The sequence below is a fragment of the Ochotona curzoniae genome, unplaced genomic scaffold (assembly GCF_017591425.1).
Source record: "Ochotona curzoniae isolate NIBS_2020 unplaced genomic scaffold, NIBS_Ocur_1.0 scaffold_3208, whole genome shotgun sequence".
In the NCBI taxonomy this organism is placed as follows: domain Eukaryota; kingdom Metazoa; phylum Chordata; class Mammalia; order Lagomorpha; family Ochotonidae; genus Ochotona; species Ochotona curzoniae.
Window position 1 is genome coordinate 31,709,621 of NW_024467106.1, and position 20,155 is coordinate 31,729,775.

Consider the following 20,155-nt stretch of genomic DNA (forward strand, 5'->3'; position numbering starts at 1 on the left):
ATAAATGGTCAATTCCTTAAAACCATTTATGATACATGAACTGAAAACAAGCCTTTTGTCGGTCATCGGTTCCTTGATGCCATTCAGAGTGGCTGGCTGGTGTGCTCCTGAAACAGAGTCAGCACATGCGGGCACTGCCTCCTCCTCTTGTTTTCCTGGTTGGTGAAGTAACTCAGAAACAGTGCAATGCTCTTTCTCATTTTTCCTTGAAGGGCAGGTGGAGCCAGTGAAGCTATCTCCAGTATCCAGGTGTTCTCCAGTCGCTGGGACTTCCTGAGGCTTTTCCATTTCTTCAGGCCCTGAAACTCCATTAGCATAGACATTTGGCCTAGCTTCCAGCTGCTCAGCAGTCCCAGAAGCCTGGGTATGGACCCTCACTGGCTCAGCACTATCCCCAGATACTTGTGAAGACCCTAAAGTTTTCTCAGTCTCTCTGGTATGAAGGTCCTGATCACTACTGCTCAGCAAGACTGGAGGCATGGTCTCTGCAGGCATTTGTGCAGAGGCTTCTTTGTTCTCTTTTGGCCATTGAAATGAGAGATCCTGCTTCCTTCCAAACCCTAGTTTGGAATCACTTGTTAGCATACTTCCTTTCCCCTCACTACCTCCCTCAAACAGAGCTGACAATTTCTTAAAACTGGACATTAAACCAGTCTCTGCTGTTCTACCACCAGAGGCTGAAGACCGGGAAAAGAAAGAGCTCAATGGTTTGCCATGGTCAGCAACGGAGGATGAGAAGCTGAGCTTTGGCCAATTGTTCATTTTGGGGATCTCAAACTGAGATTTTGGAGGTTCTGTTTCTTGGAGGACTGCAGGGGGATCTTTTTGGGCATGAAGTATCCCACAACTTTCTTTGGCACAAAGCACAGGTTCCCCTGGCAGAGGGTGACAAGCATGTTCTTGGATTTCCAGTGCTGTGTCCTGGCTGACACTTGCCTCACCAGATAATGTAGTGCTGGTTTCTGGTGTTTTGGTTGCCTGTAGCTCTAAGACATCTTGGTTTATGGGGGTAGTCTGAAAAGCTGGCTCTGGTTCAGGAGGAACAGACAGCTCTATTGAAGGAGGAGACCCTTTGGGAACCGAGATAGGATCTGGAGGCAACTGTGTGGGCAATAAAATATGCTCTGCTTCCAGGGAGGCCTCTGTGTCTGTGCCCTGCAACATCCCCATGTCTCCTTCATCACTCAGAGACAACGCTCCTTGTCCAGGATCCTCCTCAGAGACTGAGGATGTAGTAACTGTTTCAGGACCTTGGGTTTCTGGCATGTTTTCAGCCACATTATTGTCCTCCATTTTGGTTGTTAGTTTATAGTCATCTGTCAAGTTATCTGAGTTTGACATTGCACAAAACACAGCCATTCTGCAGTCACTGAAAGTAGATTCTGAATGAGATGCTTCAGAGGCAACTTCTCTCCACAAGTGTTCCGGGGGCAGCGGTCCTACAGCATCTCTGGAATAACCATGCTGAAGCCGGGAAGTAGCCACAGGTGATTCCTGTCTACATGTCCCTGACTTGGGACTTTTGAAAAGTCCAAAGAACTCCCCTTTAGGCGGTGGTGATGTCGTATTAGGAGAAACAGAGAAAAGAGGGTTTTTCTTTGGAGATTTAGGAGAGGTAAAGAGTCCAGAGAAAGATTTGGGAGGTTCAATCAAACACTCAGAGAAAGATTTTACTTTAGTAACAAATCCTGAAAGCATTTCAACGGGAGAGCCTAACACTGATCGGTCTTCCTCTTTATCTGCATCTTGGCACCGCAGAGGCCCTGCATCTCCTGGGTCTGAAGATGAAGAGGCTGCCTTCTGAGACTGCAGTAAAACCTCCTCAGAGGCCTTTTCCAAGGGCAGGTTCAATGGGTCACAAGTAAACTGTTCATTTCGGTGACGGCTGGTATGACTGTCTAAATCATTGAGGTTTTCAATCAGTTGGTTATCGTATGAAGAAGATGTGGCCAGGAAGTCCCTAGGGAAGCTGAAAGACTCCTTTTCATGAAAAGCTACCCCAAGAGTCTCTGGGTCAGTGCAGAATGTTCCAGTCTTTGCCTGGAATTCTGGTGAAGGAGGAACACCATCTTGTTGCAATTGATGCACTTGGAAATCTGAAGATGTCCCTGGCTCATTACAGAAAGCCAGTTTTTCCTGAGTTTCCTCTACACTGAGCTCATCTGCAAGGGAGGTATCCTCAACAGTGCTGCTGTTGGAAACACAAGGGGCCATTTGCTGTTCGTGAAGTACTACTTCCTGGACTGGGCTATCTCTGCGACCCCTGGAACTTTCACTAGCCATACTACTGCTCCAGTCTACCACAACAGCTGGTTTTTTATGGGGCTGTGAAGTCACTACTGGAGCAGCGGTCATAAGGTTTGGTTTTTCCTCAGGAGCCTGTTTCTTTTCATCCAAAAACGACAAGCCAAAGAAACTAAATGTAGAGCTACTAGAAGAGACATCTTTCTTAATGCTTGTACTATTACTGGAAAAAAGAGAGGGAAGTATGAATAGCCCTTCTGCTTGAGATCTGGCTCTTGGTAACGTATTAGAGGCTCCTTTTTCAGATTTTTCAGACCTGGTCAAGAAAGAAAACATACTCTTTCTGGTTGGCAATTCTGATTTGGATGGAAATGTTGTGGCAGTTGAAAAACCACAATCTTTGTCAAGAAAATGACCCTGCTCGTTTGAATTTCTTTTGTTTAGAGTGTCTTCTGTTTTATTACTCCTTGAAACTTCTGTCCCTGTGGTTACTGCACTAGCTTCTATGGAAGACTCTCTGGAAGACTCTCTGAGGTTACCTGTTGACAAAGATGGATTTGCTGGCTGCTGGATTAGGTGATTTCTGAAGGCTATCTCTTTCTCAATCAAATTACTACCTGGGATTTCCACAGTTGATGTTTCCTTGAGCCCACTTTCATCAATAGTAGTTTGCTTGCTCAAACCTCTCCCTCTGGCCTTTCTTTTAGAGGAAACTGGTGTAGCAGCAATGTTCCCAACATCCTGATTAGCTAGCAGGACAGAATTAGGAGTTGACTTGATATCATCTCTGCTAGTCACTGAAGAAACAGACTTACTGTCAGTTGTCTGTGAAGGAGACACACTGGTTTTAAAAAGATCTCCAAGGGTACCAAAAAAATTGGAAACACTGGAAGTTTCTTTCTTATCCTGAGATAACATCTGTCCCTTTTTAGCAGCATCCTTTTCTAAGTCTGATGATCCTTCTTTATTCACATGGGTTTTAAAGAGGTTCAAAAATCCACTTGCCTGTTTTTCATTTGCTATTGCACTTACTGAAGATTCTTCTCCGCGACCAAAGAGTTTCAACGCACTTTTAAACAATGTTTTCTCGGGTTCTTTGGTAGGCTGGTCCTGAGAAAGCTCATAGTCCTTGTGCACATTCCTCTTAAATGGTGGTGCAAGAAGACCTACAGAATCAACTGTAATGACTTCATCTTCAGATTTCACTTGAGGAATTGTATCACTAAACAGGACATCTGATTTTGGCAAATTTTGTTCTTTCACATGACTACTTTTACTTAAAGGGGATTCTTGTCTTTTCTTCTCAGTCAATTCATCTTGTTGAATGCTGGATATAATCTGTCTCTCTGAACCCTTAAGAGGACTTGCTTCTTCCTTCTGGGATTTATCCTCCAATGGCTTACTCAAGATTAATGACTGACAGTCGTCATTTCTGAGCTGTGTTAATACTGACTGTGGATTCATGTCTTGTATGATCAAAGAGTCTACAGATTCATCTTTACCAAAAGTCAAAGTGTTTTTAACTAAGGCACCCAAAACAGAGAACGCTGGAGTTACTTTGTTCACTAACGATGTCTTTTCTGCTTGCTGGAAACCTTTGTTCATAATTTCAGGGTGAACCAAAGAGGAGGCTTCTTTACAAGATGACTGAAGCTGATGGAAACTGGGAAAATGAACTGATGAGTCTTCAAATGGAGACTGGTTCTTATCTTTCTCTGTTATTTGATCTCTCTTTGAGACATGATTACTCATAATTTTGGACTGATTTCTGAAATCTAAAGCATATTCAAGGTTTTCAGAACCACATGGCCTTTCTTTGAAAGATCTAAAATTTTCTTTAAACTTTTGAGGATTATAGCCTGAAAAATCTAATGGTTGATCCCTTTGGTCATAACTTGACTTTTCAAGTACTTGTGAAAAAGTTTCTAAATTTAGATACGATGATTCCTCACTTCTTCGAAAAGATATAGATAAATCAAGAGGATCATCAAGTGCTTCCTCTTCAACATACAGTATTTCATCTTTCTTGTCAAATACATTAAATCTACAGGCCGAAAAATTACTGTCATCCAACGTAACATCTGATAGATCATTTGTCTGTAAGTCGCAACTCAAATATTCTTGATAAGGATAATCAGGTATAAATAAATATGCATACTGACCAGTAGGATCTGTGAGGACAGAATAGATATACTGACCATCATGGAACATATAATATCCATAATTTCCATCCTCTGATGGCCACCAGATTCCATTTTCAAGACATGACAACCATTCCTGGTACTCATAGTCAAAGCTTGAAAGAACAAAGTATTCATCCATTCTTAACAACTGCTGATCAACTGTGGGATAAGTAACTTTATCATAATCTGAAGTACAACTTAAGTCAATAGGCAACTCATTTAGTGAGTTCTTACTTTCATTAACTGGAATATGATCAGAATTTCCATATAGTGAGCTAGCTGCCCACATATCACCTCTTAATAAGTAATCTTCATTAAATGCTAACTGGTTGGATGATTCATATGGTAAGTCACACCAAATGACACCATTTGGATTTGTTCTCCATTCCAAGATATTTGCATTTTTATCTTTTTGGCAAAAATTTATTACTGAGTTTTCTGAATCAGGCCATAAGAAAGCATCCGTGGATGGAAATGCATTGTGATTCAACATATAACAAACTGGCTGAAGTTTTCTGGAATTTTTAGAGAACTCCCTTACATTAGAGTCCCATTCAAAACACAAAGGATTGTTCATCCCTTCAAAGGACTGTGAATTGTCGAGTTTATTTAAAATGTTAGTATTTATTATGGGTAAATTTAAATTCTTTGCGTTTTCATATACTTCTGCTTCAAAAACATGACTTGGTGCTGGGCTCATAGCCATTGACTTCTCTGAAATGCCCTGTTCAACCACAGGAACATACAGAGGTCTTATGTTCTCAGAAGAAGAGCATTTCTTTTCATCTTGCTGGCTTTTCCACATAAGAGGGCAATAACGATCATCAATCCAAGCCTCTGATGATGCTGTGCTTTCTTTAGGTAACACTGAGAATTTTTTTATCAAATCAGAAGTTTCCTGTTTTTCACCATAGTTTCTCTGGTTCTTGGCAGTCACACATGAAGTAGCAGGGGCTTTATCCAAAGATAAATGCTTATTTCCATTCAAACTTTTTGTCTCATCTAAAGACACCAACTTTGTTTCATCTGGTTTACAATCACTCCTACTGCTATTTGAGATAAAGTTAAATATTCCAGAGATGAATAAGCTGGGAGTATTATTCTTCGGATAGGAATCATCCTTTTTCAAATTTAATTCTTGTTGACTAGACAGGTTTTCAGAGGAAGAAAACCTGTTAAAAAGGCCAGAAAGGAGCCCTCCTTGGGTTCTTTTTTGGGAAGTTTTATCTATAACTTCAACTTCACTCATTTCATCAACCAAAGTAGATTTTGAAACAGTAGAAATAGACTCTAATGAAGAGCTTGACACTGTTGAAGATGTCACTTGGATAAGGTTATTAACTTCTGAAGGATTTGGAGTTATATGTTCTTTGGGTACAACTTCAGGGATGGTTAAGGTATCTCTTTCATAATTCTCCATTACCAGATGATCACCTGGATTTAATTCTTCTATATTCCCAAGCTCCCTAAGATTATTAATATTAGGGGCTGAATTAGACATATTAAATTTGAGATCTTTGGGACAGTTTATTTGGCCACTGTTATTAAATTCCTTCATACTGTCAAATTTCCCTAGATCATTATAAATATTGGGAACTGAACTAGATTTTATTGAGCTAAATTTGGTACCTACAGGACAATTTATTTGGTCATTCTGATTAAATTTATCTGTACTACCAAGATTCCCTAGATCATTATGAATATCTGGAACTGAATTTGATTTTGCTGAAGTATATTTGGCATCTTCATGGCAATTTGTCTGCAGCTCTTTACCAGTGATTGCTGCCGAGCCATGAAAACTCTGGTCTTTATCAGTGTTATGTCTGTCAGTGAAAGGAAATTTAAACAAAGGAAAAACACTTCCTTTCTCTTTTGAATCCTGCTGTTTTTCAGAATGACTAGGGACTCGGAAAAATGGAATATGCAGTTTTCCACTAAAGGAAAAAGATTGGTCATTTTTCTTTGTGCTCTTTTCCTGCCCATCATCCTTTGGCTGGTGATTTTTCACAGATTCTGGCAAAGTTTCCTTCGAACAGGTCTCAGGGGAAGTGAACAAAAACTGGCTGAAGGATTTTCTGAGCGGCTCAAGGAAATCATGATCTCCAGCAACTCTGTTCTCCTCAGATGGCTGTGAAAAGGCCTGTTGATTAGCAGTTCTGCTGCCAGTTGCCCAAAGCTGTCCTGAAGTTTTTTTGGGACACATTTCTGGCTGATCTGGTAACAAGGAGAGATCCACACAGAGCTTTCCTTCATACAGATTCTCAGTATCACCTTTCTGACCTGTATAACTAGTTAAATCTGCAGGTTCACTGGCCTCTTGGATATGCAGCAAATCCTTACTGGTGGGCATCTCGGAACAATCTGTAGTTTCTCCATCATTCCTATTTATAGCAACTATACTACTACTACTGTGACTGTGAAGGGTTTCTTCCCTTTCATTTGACTCTAGACCACACCCAACGAGGCTTTCCCTTTCCAAAGATTTGCTTGGGTCAGCCTTTTTTGGTTCCTCCTTTTCTGAAAAGATTTTCAATGGATTTAGCAGGGTAAAAACAGACTTCATAACTGAACTTGGATTCTGGGGAGTTGAGGCCCTTCCAAGAGTTTCTGTTGTATCCTGAAAGAATAAATCACCACTTTTATTGCCCTCACTGTTAGAGGTTTTGCCACATTTGCTGATATCCTTGTCATCAACAATTTGAGGAGATAATGAAAATTGTCCAAAAAGATCCTGCTCCAATACTGACCTGTCACTGGGCCTACATTCTGAATTAACTGTCTCTATTTGATTAAGAGCTCCCGTTTTCTCTGGAACGGAATGTACCAGCTTTTCCACAGAGGTTGTTAGATGCTTTGTGCCTGAACTCACCTTTTCTGTGAGTGAAGTGAACAAAGAACCAACAGTACTCTTTACCCCACCCAGTTCAGGGAAAGAGACGGACTTGTCCTTGTTGTCCTTGTTATTCATGTCAACAGCTGAAGAGGGTACATGACCCCCAGGCATATTTTGTTCTACATTATCAACAGTATTATTCTGTTTCGGTGTATTTTTAGCTTTTGAAAGGGAACCAAATCTATTAATCTCCTCTTCTTTCTCTGCTAAATACTCTGACACCGTTTCTACCAAACACTGAAGCTCATCCATTGTATCAATGTAGTCTTCTTTGGGATCCCCAATACAGGAAGGAGTCATCTCTTTCACGGAGCATTCAGGCACATCTCCTACTGTGTGTGCATCACTATTTATCCTTTCTAAAGGCAAGGCTGAATTTGCTACACAATATTTCTCAGAAACATCACCAATATGATGGACACTGGACGGATGCCATGTGGGTGACAGCAGATCTTCTGGCTTATCCGAAGTGGAGGAAGCTAGAAGTTCATCAGAACTACTACCAGTAGAATCTTCAAGACAGTCTACTGCAATGAAGTCAGTGGCATGACAGTTTGTGCCTGATGACTTTTCACAGTAACTTAAATAACCAGGCCTAACATAATCATGACGTTCTAACGGATTAGTTCGCATGTCACTCTTAACCCTAAATCCATTGTGATGTGGGAGCAAAACTGGATAATGCTTCTTTTCAGTGTGGCAAAAGTTATCATTTTCAGTATCAATAGTACTTTTGGAGCTGGTCTTAGTGCCATATCTATCAACATACTGCTTTCTTTTACTGTCTTCAATATAATTATATGAGGGCTTCTTTTTTCGTCTCCTGTCTATCGTATCATATTTCTGAGGATATCTGCAAGGAACTGGTGGTTTAAACTCATAATCAAAATAAAGGGCAGCCGAGAATTCTGTTTGTTGGCTCTGGGATGATATCATTTCCAAATCCTCATATTTCGGTTGCTTGTGCTGACTGTAGTATCTGTCAGTTTTTGAAAACTTTCTGGTTTCCTTTACCTCTGTTTCCTTTGAGTTTAGGTTACCATTTTCTCCCTGCTCTTCAGAGTCAACATCAGAGAAAGCTGAAATGATCCTAATTTTGCCATTTTTAGCCTGTGTGCTTTGTCTGATGCAAGGGGATGAAATTGGAGGAACAGTAAGGTGAAGGGGAAAAAAAGCAGACAGGAAAAAGGAAGAAAAAAGTTATAAGAATTAGTACACATTCAACAAGGAAACATGAGTAGTAAAATTGCCAGTTTGATAAAATTCATTCAGGTTAAAAATATGAATAAGAAATCCACATGTTCTTAATACTATATTAGGGCAAACAGATTTTTTCTATACCAGGAAATGAGTAGCTGTAATAACAATTCTTATTTACTTGATACCATTTGTCATGTCTGATCCAGCTCCCTGCTAAAGCACCTGGGAAAGCAGTGGAGGATTGTCCAAGTGCTTAAGTCCCTGCACCCAGAAAATCCTGGTTCCTGGCTTCAGCCTGGCCCAGTCCTGGCTACTGGAGTCACTTGGAAATTTAACCAGAGGATGGAAAATCAGTTTCTTGCTCGTTCTTTTTAACTCTGCCTTTCAAATAAATAATTATCTTTTAAAAAGAAGCTAAGCTGATAATATGCTGAAAGTCATATTTGAGACACACGGTCAAGAATATAGTCAAACATTTCTCCTAACAAGTAAATATACATATATTACAAAAATTTTAAAGTCTAATCTGATCACATTAACAAAAGTGACAAATTATTTAAAATACTGCAATTTGTTGTTTGTGAGATCTAAAGACTATACACTCTAAGGATCATAATGAAATGAAAATATATACAGATTGTAGTAGCAGAAGCTACATGCCCAAAACAGCTGACCTTTCTTTCAGTTAGGTTAGACCGCCTCTTCACGGGTACTGAAGTGGCAGTGCGGAGAGGCCCACAGACTAGGAGCTTGTCAGTCCACGGTGTGCTCTCATAGTTCTAATATCCAATAGCATTTATTTAGGAAACAGAAACAAAAATAAAGTGAATCATTAAAAGCTTTCTAGGGTAAGACTGATAATTTTTGTGACCCCTCTCTACACTAGAAGAGGCTATATAGTATTTAATGAAGTCTAATTCTGTTGTCAAACCCCAAATCCTATTAAAAAAAACTGCTATTTTGGACTCCATGAAGTCAAAGCACATTTGGTTGAGTGAATAAATCTCACTTAGCATACTGTTTTATATGCAGTTTCATTACTCCCCAGTATTCTCCAAAAATCCAAACTAAACTTAACTCTAGCCAGGAAGAAGTCTTTATAGTTCCAATTTAAATCAACAAATATCCATGACTACAGGAAACGTAATGATCTATTTTTAAATTTTTATAATTGGGACCAGCCTTGTGATGTGGCAGGTAAAGCCGCCACCTGTGATTGCTGGCACCCCATATGGGCACCAGTTCATGTCCCACCTGCTCTATTTATGATCCAGCTCCCCGCAAATGGCCTGGGAAAAGCAGTAGAGGCTGGTCCAAATGGTTGGGCCCTACACCCATATGGGTGAGCTGGACCAGAACTGGCCACTGAGGCCATCTGCACAGGGAACCAGCAAGGAAAAACATTCTCTCTCTCTCACTTTGAGTTCTAAAATAAGTAATTCTTTTTTTAAAAATTCTGTAATTACTGGAGAGTACATAATAACACACATGGAAGCTCTAGAGGTTCTTGCTAAAACAACTGTATAACTTAAGGACCTAGACTGTTTCCATGAACTTTGTTTACAGAAGCACAAAAGTGCAGAAATGAATGCTCTTTTAAAAGAGGTATCAATTCAAATACCAAGCCAAAATAGCTGTAATATAGTCTACTTAAAAACCATTTTAGGGCCTAGCAAGGTAGCACAGAGAGCTAAGCTGCTTCCACTACCTGCATCTAAATCAGAGTGCCGGTTTGAGTCCAGGCTACTCTACTTCCAGTCTATCTTCCTGTCAACATACCTGGGAAGACAGAGAAAGGCAGCCCAAGCACATGGGCCCCTGCTACCTGTGTAAGAGACCCATTTGGAGCTGCTGGCTCCTGACTCCATCACTCTATGTAGTGTGTTTGCCGAAAATGTTTATCTTGATTTTAAAAGTGAATAAACAATCAAGAAGATATAAAGATAGATAGACAGACAGACAGACATTCCCAATACAGAATGGACTGGTACTGTGGTGTCATTCAGTGAAACACCTCCTGTAATATTGGCCTATGGATGTTGGTTCACATCCTGGCTGCTCCCCTTCTGACCCAACTTCCTGCTAATGTCCTGGGAAGAGCAGTGAAAGATGGCTCAAGTATTTGGCCCTCTGTCATCCACACGGGAGAGCACGATGAAGCTTCTGGCTTCTACCTGGCCCAGTACTGACTGTTGCAGTCATCTAGGGCATGAACTAGATAATGGTAAACTTTTCTATTTCTTTCTCTCTCTCTCTTTTTCTTTTACCACTTAAAAAAAATTGTGAAAGAAAATGGTTGCTTAAAAATTGACTTAAAAGACCAGAAAAAAAGTAACTTTGCCAAATTAAAGGGGACTAAAGAAACAAGAAAATCAAATGCCAAGGCTCTGAATCAAAAATGGAAAAAAAATTTTACAGAAACTGGATAAATTTAAATATGGCCCATATACTAGACATATACTGTATAATCATAGCACTAAGGTCACAAAAGAGAAAGATCTTCTCTGAGTGTTTACATACTAAAGTAACAACATGATTGTGACTCACTTTTAAATGGTTCTCCCAAAAAAACTGTGTATGTGAATAAATACTAGGGTAAATGAGGTAAAACAAACATGGCAAAATGTTAACACAACTGGCAGATCTAGGCAACACAGAGGTGAATGTTCACTGTCTTCTTTAACTTTTAAGCTTGAAACTTTCCCACAAAAAAATTGAAGGATGAAGGGAGCATGTATCTATGCATTTGCTTTTTTTTTTTATGATGATGCTTACATAGTTGACCAGGATGAAAAGGATTAAGGGTTAGGGAAAAAGTGGATGAAATCAGTTTCCAAACTCTCTATTTCTTCTTGTCTCTAGGGGAAGGGAAGAGTTATTGGGGGAAGCCACACCCAGCCTCCCAAATGTTCCAGTACCCAGGGATGGGTGACTGCCATCTAATATAAACCCAGGGTCCCGCTGTAGTATGCACTTGCTTTTATATTCATAAATATATAACAGTAGTCTACAGAAGGACACATGAGAAATAAACAAGGGGAAGAGAACTGTAAGACAGGCAAGGAACCACAGTTACATGTGGTAGACTTTTGATTGTGTGTGGTATTGTACATTACCACTGTTTTAAAATGTTTTATGTATTTAAGTAACTAATAAAATTAAAGCAGAGTTCCAGCAAAGTTACCAAATATGCCATGGTTAAATCATACTGATTTTCAGGTTTCTCAGCAAATATTTAGGTGACAAGATTATCCAAACATTACACATATATCTGTATTTTTTTGTTTTAAATCTTGGAGAAGGGTGTATCAAAGTTTCTGTACCAGGCAGAGAGGCAACCATCCACCCAAGGTAGGCATGACCTTATCAGCTTAGAATCACTGAGTACACAGCAAAGTATTCCTGGTGGAAATGCACAATAGTGAGTGTGTAGAAGAAAAACAGGCTGAGAATTGGCATAAATTAACAGTAGCTTGGCTCATCATAATACTGCTATACTTCCATTGTCACCTCAGGCTAAAGCACCCAAATCCTTCTTATTAGCTGCAACAGGGGACTGGGCTAGGAGACAGAAAAACTCCTTTCTTCCCAATACTTACCTGAGGGCCCGCCGCTCAGGATAATCGAGGTCATAGCTTTGCATAGAGTCATTACAGGAGTCTCGGGAACCACCCTGAAGCAGCAGCTGCTGTGGCAATCGCATTGGCACAGAGAACTGGTGCACAGACGCATTGGGCTGGCAAGTTGTATGGTATGGAGGTGGGAAGCTATTGCTGGTCTCACTTCGATAGTCACTGTCTCGGTCATCGACGGCACTATCAGCATCTTCAAAAGCTGTGAAATAAACACAATCAAATCACTCTGGCTTTTCTAACATCTTGCAAGCACTCAGAACCTGGGTTCAGAATTCCCATGGGGAACCTGGCTGAGAAAACAGGAAAACCCAGGCACTTGCTGAGGAGACCCTGCTGACAATACAGCCAAGCTGATTTAACAGCAGTGACAATTTCATATATTTCTGCTTTTCTGACTAGCACCTGATTGGCTACACTTTTTCTTAATGTTAGCTAAAATGATGATAGTTACAGATCACCACTGGGCTTTTGCAGACTATTTTACAGAAGAACCTCTCTGACATTTTACCTGTAATGTGTTTGACCAACCAGGTCCCATGTGTCCTTTCTTGTAAAGCTCTACATGGCTCACAATGAGGAAAAGACACATTATCCATCCAGAAAGATAGATACTTCCAGCAGATAATGGACTCCTCATAGTAGTAGTGTTAAAAATCATTGTGTTAGCAGTGAAGGCCTCCTGAAGACCTTTAAAGGTTAGGTTTGACAACTGCTTGGACATAAGGAACTGTATTAACCCAGTTAAAAATGGAAAAGGAGTTAATAAACTAGTGGGGGAAAAAAATCCAAACTCTGAAAAAAATAGAAAGTGGTTAGGGAAATGTTGAACAACTTGGTAGATAATAATTTCACCAAGAGATACAGGAACCCAAACTAGGGGTTTTGCAAACTAGGAAGAACAAGCTTTTAATTCCAGGCAAGATTTGAGGGTACAGTTTAGCAGCATTTGAATTTTCAGCATATGAAGGCTCAGGATAGGGGAAAGCAGAAGTGCTTCTGAGATTTTTATCATTTGAGTTTAAGGTTGCATGGAGAAGAGGCTAATCATTAAGTGGTCAGTAACCATTACTAGCAACACCTGCTAGTTAAATGAAGCACTAGGGTCCTTTGACCAGGGGAGGAGCAATAAAGACAGAACCAAAAACAAACAGTAAGAATGCAAAACATTCTGGTTACAAATCATTCTGGTGATGGGTTACAAAACAGGAAAAGGATTTTGGAAGCACTGTTTTGACCCCTTGATGCATTTGTTGTTCTGAAAACAAGAAAAAAAAATGGGGGGGGGGTTGCAAGAGGGAGGTAATCAAAGGATCAAGAGCCAAGCAATATGCCACTCAGGCTTTATTCTTCCTGAATTCACGGAAGTTTGCAGAAGTCAGTGCTGGAATCTCCACATTCATGCATACAGATTAGGGGGCAGAAGCAACAAAGGCAACAGATGGGAGGCTACTTTTCATGGGAATACCTCTGGCAGCCTAAGTATTAGCAACGACCCAGAGAGCCAGCCCTGTCTCCTGTGGATTATGAGGTCAGCGGGGGCAGCTCAGCCAAGCTTAGTTAGAAACCCATGACCCAAAGCCAGGAAGTACCTCACATAGACCCTTTCTCACTGCATCTGATCGATTACTCCAAAATAATGCTGTGTTTTATGGTTTCAGTTTCAGTTTTGCTACTTAAGGGTATAACTTATGGATAACTCCAGAACTTTGCTAAAGGCTAACCAATGTTCACCTTTCTGAAAAGCAGAGATAAAGAAAAGGAGGGAGGGAGGGAGAAGCAGGAAAGAGGGGAAGGGTAAAAAGTGAGGGGAGGGGAAGGGGGGGAGGAAAGATTGACTTTTTGTTCACTGATTCACTCCCTAAGTACCCACAAACACCAGGGCTAGGCCAGGCTGACTCTAAGAATGCAACCCAGGGATTGCACATGAGTGGCAAAGACCCAAGCACTTGCACTTGCACTTGCTACTTGCTGGTGTGCACACCAACAGAAAGCTGGGATAAGAGGCAGAGCTGTGAATTGATCCGGGACACTCTGGCAACAGACACATGTGTCCTAAGCAGCTGTATCAACAGCTAAGGCAAATGCTCAAACCAATATTTTTATGTTGAAGAAATAAAAAGCAAATGGTAATAGACCATGTGGGATGGGCAATCTGGTGCTACAGGTTAACTACTCGATGCCTGCATCCCATATCAGAGTCCTGGTTTGGTTCCCAGCCGCTGTGCTTCCAAAACAGCTTTCTGCTAATGCAACCTGGGAAACAGCAGTGACGGCTTGAGCCCCTGTCATTCATATGAGAAGCAGAGAGAGTTCTCAGCTCTAGCTTTGGCCAGGTGCCATCTGGCTAATACAGGTATTTAGAGGGTAACAAGGGATAGAGGATATTTCTTTCTGCTTTTTCAAGTAGATGAAAAATAAACTTTTTTAAAAAGAAAAGAAACAAAGTATCCCTTCAATCAGAGTTTGCCTGAACAGCTTTTCTCTATACTGGATCCCTCCAAATTATTCCATAAGACCTTTCTCCAGATATCTGATCAGGAAGTCACATTCGAACATTACTTAGCCACTTGTGAAAACTTTCTCAAGGATGGCGCTGTGCCACAATGGGTAAAGCCACTGCGTACAACACCAGCATTCCATATGGGAGCTACTTCGAGTCCTGGCTGCAACTCTTCCATTCAGCTCCCTGACAATGGCCTGGGAAAGCAGTGGAAAATGACCCATATATTTGGGCCCCTGCACGCTTATGAGATATCTAGAAGTTCCTGACTCCTGGCCTAGGCCTAGACATGCAACCACCTGGGAAATGAACCAGCAGTTACAAAGTCTCTCTCTTTCTCTCTTTCAAATAAGTAACTACATCTTACACACACACACACACCCTCTCCACAGAAGACTTCAGCCTCACTCGTGGCACTGTGCCATGTAGGCGCAGTGGATTCATCTTAGCTAGATTACAATATGAAGAGCAGGAGGGCAGAAAAAAGAAAACACAAGGGAGCTGAAACCAAGCAAAGAGACAAGCAAAATAAATAAACAAATAGGGCGAGACAAATGCCAGTTTTCTCCCCTACTGCACCCCCAACTCCCCCAGAAAATAAACCTCCTGACCCTACCACAGCTGATGAGAAAACAACACAGGGACATCAAGGAAAACATGTGGCACTTCCGCTTGAGATTAAAAACTGTGTCTTCCTGTGTTAGTCATCCTTTCTTACTGGTTCTACAATCTGTGCCACAGCACATGGCCAGTTACAGGCAGAAGCACGTGGCTCTGCAGAGAAAGAGGAGCTGGCTGAGTGCAGAGTTGGGTCATGCAGTCCAAGACAGGAGCTGGGCACCAACTCTGAGGGTAACAGGTCAAAAGCCTCAGTGGGAAGGCTGGGAGATAAAAAGGTTAATCACATTATTCAGTGAAACACTAGAGCACTTCAAAAGGCTCATGGAAGATGCACTGAAAAAAATTAATTTTAATATAATGCTTTACAGCCATGCCTAATATGCATTTTCCATGAACTTTTTGGAACATGGATTTCAAAATTTTCTGTACCTAAATAAATGTCTATTTTCTTTTCACTTTCTAAGAATCCTTTAAAGTCCTCTTATACTTACTGAAGGTCCATATGTACAGAATACATATAGTCAATTTCATAGGAGAGAGAAAATAGGAACACAGATACTGAACTGTTAAACAAGGAAGCTACTGCAATGAAAATAGCACAAACCAAGTCCTAAACAACAATGAGTTGAAAAAAAGGTAAGACTATTTCCTGATAACGTAAGTTTGCAAAGCTTTATGGAACAGATGGCTTTGAAGAACATGTGAGTTTTCAGTAGATAAAAATTACAAAGATGGGGGTGGGGGAGAACCTGGCACGATGGCCTAGTGGCAAAATACATATCTTACATGCGCTGGGAACCCATATGGGCGCTGGTCCTAAGCCTGGCTGCTCTACTTCCCATCCAGCTCCCTGCTTATGGCCTGGAAGAGTAGTGGAGGAGGAAGCCTTGGGACCCTGCACCCACATGGGAGACCCAGAAGAAGCACTTGGCTCCTTGATTCAAATCAGCTCAGCTCCAGCTGTTGTGGTCACTTGGGGAGTGAACCAATGGATGGGAAGTGTTTCCCTCTGTCTCTCTTTCTCTGCATATCTGCCTTTCCAATTAAAATAAATAATTCTTTTTTTATTGTTTATTTTTGTTTTTATTGGAAAGGCAGATATACAGAGAGGAGAGACAGAGAGGAAGATCTTCCATCCAATGATTCCTCCCCAAGCGGCCGCAAAGGCTGGAGCTGAGCCAATCCAAAGCCAGGAGCCTCTTCCGGGTCTCCCACGCAGGTGCAGGGTCCCAAAGCTTTGGGCCGTCCTCGACTGCTTTCCCAGGCCACAGGCAGGGAGCTGGACGGGAAGCAGGGCCACTGGGATTAGAACCGGCGCACATATGGGATCTCGTGGCGTGCAAGCCGAGGACCTTAACCACTACACCATCGCGCCGGGCCCAAAATAAATAATTTTTAAAAAAAAATGTTCAGGGGGAGAGGAAATACCTTCTAGAATCTGAATAAAAATAATGATTAAAGGCCCAGTGGTTGGGACAGATGCTATGGCATAGCACCTGCAATGCTGACATCCCATTTGGACACAGCTGTGTACTAGCTGCTCTGCTTTCAGTCCAGCTTCTTGCTGATAGCCTAGGAAAACAGCAGCATCAGATGGCCAAGTGCTTGGGCCTCGCACCCACCTGTAAACCTGAAAAAGCCCCACACTCCTGGCTTGGTCCCAATCACTGGAACTAATTAGTTGGGGACTGAGCCAGTGGATGGACGATCTCTCCCCCTCAGACTCCGCCCCTTTCTCTGTAACTCTGCGTTTCAAATGAATAAATAAATCTTTGGGTTTTTTTTTTTCCTTTTTTTTTAAGGGAGTGAGGAGCAGTGGTTGGAAAAACCACATATACAGCCAGCACTGTGGCGAAGTCACCTGCAGTGCCAACATACTTAAATGTGTTCTGGTCCAAGTCCCAGCTGCTCAAGTTCCCATACAGCACCCTGCTAATGTGCCTAGAAAATCAGTAGAGGACGGGCCAAGTGCTGCCATGTGGGAGACCCAGGAGAAGTTCCTGGCTTCTAGTGTGGACAAGCCTCACTCCAGCTTTTTTGGCTGTTTGGGGACCATATTAACAAGAAAGATACCTCTGTGTCTCCCCTCACCTTTCTCTCTGTAACTTGCAACTCTGCCTTTCAAAAAAAATTTAAAATAACTTTTAAAAAGCTATATTTTTGCAAAATATTCTGTAGTTTTAAGTGGCAGGTACATGAGTATAGGAGAAAATGACAAAAAATAAACCTGGAAAATTAGAGTGGGGAAAATAATCTATCTTAAGAGAAAAACAGACCTGCAAGCATGCAGTAGTCAGTGGAATGAAACTAAATGACACAAGGCTCTTGGGTTCATAGAACTCCTGGGTTAAGTCCATGTCTTTAAATGCAGACTACAACTTGAACCTTATTAACCATACAAGTGTGTGTGTTTTTATTCATGAATTTAACTTATCTGAGTTCTCTCAGGCTGCTTTTGATCAATTTCCTAACAGCAGAAATATTCAGGACAGCAATAATGGATTGTATAAATTTCATGAAGAAGTCTAACAATGGGGCAAAATTTGACCTCTCAGCATCTGCTGAACACCTAATCATTCAGTCAACCAGATCAACTGTCCGATGTGCCACACAGCTAATTACATCTGCTTGGGACTATATATTTTGCTAGAAAGAACTGGCTGCTTACTCTCTAAGCTGAGCTAAGGTAGTCTCTGGTCAAATTGGGCTGCTTCAAATATAGTCAAACCAGTGTCCCCAGCCTTTATGAAATCAGGTTTATGGCTGGAATTCTGCTGGACTCATAAAGCCAGGAAAGCAGTCAGCTCTACCTATCTCCTCAGTCTTAGTGTTACAAAGAATGACACCCAGGAGATCCTGAGGCAGGGATCTGGCTTAGTGGTTAAAACACTGGATAGCATGCCCACATCCCATATCGGGGAGCCTTGCTTCAAGTCCCAGGTCCACTCTTAACTCCAGTTTCCCGCTAATACACACTCACTCTGGGAGATGACAGATGACTTCTTACGTAGTTGGGTCCTTGTCACCCATATGCTAGATCTAGATTGAACTCTTTATGCCTGGCTTCAGCCTGGCCCCACTCCATTGGTTAATTGGGTAATCAAGAGATGGGAACTATCTCTCAACTAAAGATCTTCAAAAACCCCAAATCAGGAGATTCTGTTAGGTTTATACCCGGGACTTTGGTCTGAAATTTGTCAGACACACACACACACACACACACACACACACACACACACAACAAGTCCTCAAGAAACCAGACTGGAAGGATTTAACATTCTACTACAAGTGACTCCTGAACTTTAAGCAGGAGAGAGGAAAACAGGGTTATATATGCTCGTATGCATGAATATCCAGCTTCACAGTTCAGCAGAAGTATAGTAATGGGTTAGATCAAGAAAATTATAAGAAATTTAAATTCTTACGTACTCTGCTGCTCTCCCCAGCCCAAATAGGTCCAGTGACCTAAGAAAACCATAAAGAAGCAAAAGAGAAGTGACAGAGAGTTTTAGAAGAAATTCAAAAGTCATTTCCCCAGCCCATCCATTATCATATGCCTTACTTAAACCTATAATATCCTTAACTCTATTAACTTTACAAAACATATAGGCTACCTGGCTTCTATCTAACATGAGACAAACCTACAAAGTGTTCTTGCTCTTTGCTATTTGTTGTGAACAACAAAAATGAAACAAAATACAATTGCTTTCTCAGTGTTTCATACCTCTTGGCCCAGGTCTTTCTGATCATCGTTTTGGACCTCATCTGGCCTTTCCTTAGTCAATGTGAATACAATGCCATCTCGGGTCTCTAAGCAACCTTTCTCTCTGTGTTCACCACCTCTGCACCTGCCACAGCCCATCCCCAAGAAGCTCAGCCTGACACTGTGTATAAGGGAGCGAGTCCCTCACCTGGCAGAGATGACGCCCGTTGAGCTGTTCTGTGCCGAAAGGGAAGATGATGAGGAACGGCAATGTCCGCCTCACTAGAACTTAATTTCTCATTTTCCAGTATGCAATAAAACACTGCTACCTATTCAATCCTTGGAAACTCATTTTTCCTGCCTTGCTCATAATTTAATAAAATTCATTTTAACACAGAAGCCTTGAATGACAAAAAAAAAACCTGAAAATTTTTCTATTCATTGTTCAAAATTGGTCTGAATTAAGTTGAAAATTACCTCATACCCACACTGAATACGAGGTAACTAACTGTGATGAGGAAGTCTCTAACAATAGATTTCCACCCCTAAGGAGGACTGAGCTTCCTTCTTCACAGGGGTTTTCATAACCAGTGCTCAGCTCTTCCAACTGTGCCACTCACTAGCTAGCAGCTCTTGGAAAAGTTATAGTTATCTCCTCATCTATAATACAGGAATAATAGCACATAAGACTTGAATTATTATAAAGATGATACAAGAAAAAAGTATGCAAAGTGTTTATCCCAATCCCATGTACAAGACAAGGAAGCAGCACTTGTTCTCATTTTGTCATTTGTCAAGTTCCTGCTTCCCTTATAGGTTCCTAATAAAACAGGTAACAGAGAGAAAACAGTCACCGATCTGCATACGCTGACAGGTCTGAGATCTACTAAGGAATCTTCAACACCTGACTCAGGAGGCCCTGGTGGTTTTAGAGGTACAGTACCCTTGAAAGTTTGCAGAAGATTCAAAATGCTGGGAGCAGCAGATAATGCCAACCCAGGCTGGATTCCACTGCCCAAGCCAACCCCAATCTTGGGCAAGTGAGCTATAAATCAGTCACAGGCTGTTTAATTCAGTTATACACTGTCCGCCTTTTTTTGGCCCCCTAGGTACTTACCTTCTTCCAATCACTTACATTACTTCATCTCCTCTTTCAGAAAGAATGTTCATTTAGTG

The 20,155-nt window shown here is 41.3% G+C and overlaps 1 protein-coding gene across 1 annotated transcript in view; it reads right to left on the minus strand.

Moving 5' to 3' along the window:
* Positions 1 to 20,155, minus strand: part of UNC13B (unc-13 homolog B) — a 190,335-nt gene that overhangs the window by 87,509 nt on the left and 82,671 nt on the right. Inside the window, exons 8-9 of the mRNA XM_041004543.1 lie at positions 12,120 to 12,354; positions 53 to 8,173 (exon numbers count right to left, since the gene is read on the minus strand). Coding sequence (XP_040860477.1) covers positions 53 to 8,173; positions 12,120 to 12,354 — 8,356 coding nt within the window. The remainder of the gene's footprint in view (positions 1 to 52; positions 8,174 to 12,119; positions 12,355 to 20,155) is intronic.